Below are 1,961 nucleotides of genomic sequence, written 5' to 3' on the forward strand. Positions count from 1 at the left end.
AAGGGAACAGGATGGTGCCCTGTAACAGACTCCTCCCTGTAACTGCCTCCGTCCCAGGAGGGGGAGCCTCAAGCAGGCATGACCACTAAGATGAAGGGACTGGAGCATCTGCCCTACAAGCAAAGGCTGAGAGAGCTGGGGCTGTTGGAGAAGAGGAGGCTGAGGGGGGATCTCATCAGTGCTTATAAAAATCTGCAGGGCAGGTGTCAGGAGATGGGGTCAGACTCTTCTCAGTGGTGTCTGGTGACTGAACAAGGGGTAATGGTCACAAAGTAGCACACAGGACATTTAACCTGAATATGAGAAAATATTTGTTTACAGGCTGCCCAGGAAGGCTGTGGAGTCTCCATCTGTGGGGAACGGTCCATCTTCTTCCCCCACATCAAAAATGCCTTCCAAACCAGCAAAGCAAGAGCGAAGCCTGTTCACTGATTCAGCCAAGGACGGAATGAACAGGCCTCTTGCCCTACCAGATAAGTCCATGGCAAGAAAAACAGCATAAGGGTCATGATAACTGGCAGAAAAATGGACAATAGGTTAAAAACTGCCTTTGACAGAGTATGTACCTGGCCAGTGCTTATTGGCTAATTCAGACAGTGATACTTTCTCGAACACTGATCTCTGATTTATAAAAAGGGCAAGATCTGCAGGGCTCTGCTCTCTCTGCCTGCCTGGGACAGACCCCGCTGCAGCACCTGAACCTGCCTGAAACGCCGCTCCCGCTGCCCGGAGACCGGAAAGGGAGGCGGAGAAACGCAGACAGGGGGGCGCCGCCTGTGCCCGCCCCCGGGGACCCTGCCTGCCCAGCCTGGACCGAACCGGGCCGGATAAGGAGCCTGCCCAGCCTGCGTCTGCCTCTGAGAGAGGTAAACACCACGTGTGACCCTCGGGCTCATTCACAAACCTCTCCACATTGGGAGGGAAGTCATGGAAACATCCTGACAGCACCTGACACCTTGAGAAGTGTCCCTTCCCTTCAAACCTCTGGCCCACCCGCTGCAGGCAGCAGCAGCCAGACAGCCACACGCTGTCCCACCTTCTGCCCTTCCCAGCACAGCCAGGCTTCCCTGCTTGCACTCCCCCTCCTCCAGCCACTCATCCCACATCTCCAAAGCACAGCAAACAACCTCCTCGCCCCGAGGAGCCCAGGAGGGAGAACAATCTCCTTACCTCTGAGGAGTCCCTGGCGTATTCCTTCTGCTTCTCCTTTGATGGCAGAGTCAGATGCTCCCACAGAGAAGAGCAGGGAGTGGTAGAGGACAGTCAGCTCCAGAGGCAGGGCAGGGAGGGCAGCTGGCAGCCCTGTGATCACAGCCAACCCAACGAGAAACTCAGCTGGCTACAAACAACCCACCACCCACCCTAAGGTGTCATCACCTGCCTTTGTGGCAACACAAGTGTCCTGGCAAGTATTTTGTGGTGGTGGTGGTGTGATTTAATGGCTAGGGGGCTGCAGTGCCCAGAGAGACAGCAAGTGTCACCTCAGGTGCTGGCACTGCTTTAGATGGCCCTTCCCCAGCCACCCGGGTGCTGCAACCCATCACAACCAAGAACTTTCAGCTCTCCCAAAAGAGCATCACTAGTGTACCTGATTCCAATACACATCCACCCTTCTGCACACGTTTCCCACGCTGTGTCCCTCTTCCTCACATCAAGTTTCCTCTACACCACAGCTGTGGCAGGGAGCCCCCTCCTCCCCTTCCCAGGAAAAATGTTGCCACAGTTTTTCCAGAAACCCCAGAGATCTGCCCACATCCCCCAGTAAGAGCAGGTGAAGGTTCGGGCTTGGCCTTAACCCTTTTGCAAGCCCAGCTCAGCTTAGGGCAGCAGGGAATGTTCCATCCCTCAGCCTTCAGCAGTCTGTTTCTAGCACTGAAACACAGCCCGGCGTCTGGGAACGGGTGCAGCAGAGGGAGGGAGGAGGAAGGAGTGGGGGGACCCCCGCTCACCCCACATCCTGA

At 56.0% G+C, this 1,961-nt stretch overlaps 1 protein-coding gene across 1 annotated transcript in view; it reads right to left on the minus strand.

The window, feature by feature from the left end:
- FANCG (Fanconi anemia, complementation group G) overlaps window positions 1–1,956 on the minus strand; it is a 14,349-nt gene extending 12,393 nt beyond the window's left edge. The window contains exons 1-3 of the mRNA XM_009999700.1: window positions 1,950–1,956; window positions 1,171–1,302; window positions 471–514 (exon numbers count right to left, since the gene is read on the minus strand). Of these exons, the coding sequence (XP_009998002.1) occupies window positions 471–514; window positions 1,171–1,302; window positions 1,950–1,956 (183 nt within the window). The remainder of the gene's footprint in view (window positions 1–470; window positions 515–1,170; window positions 1,303–1,949) is intronic.
- Between the last annotated feature and the right edge of the window lie 5 nt (window positions 1,957–1,961).

The sequence above is a fragment of the Chaetura pelagica genome, unplaced genomic scaffold (assembly GCF_000747805.2).
Source record: "Chaetura pelagica isolate M959 unplaced genomic scaffold, ChaPel_1.0 scaffold426, whole genome shotgun sequence".
NCBI lineage: Eukaryota > Metazoa > Chordata > Aves > Apodiformes > Apodidae > Chaetura > Chaetura pelagica.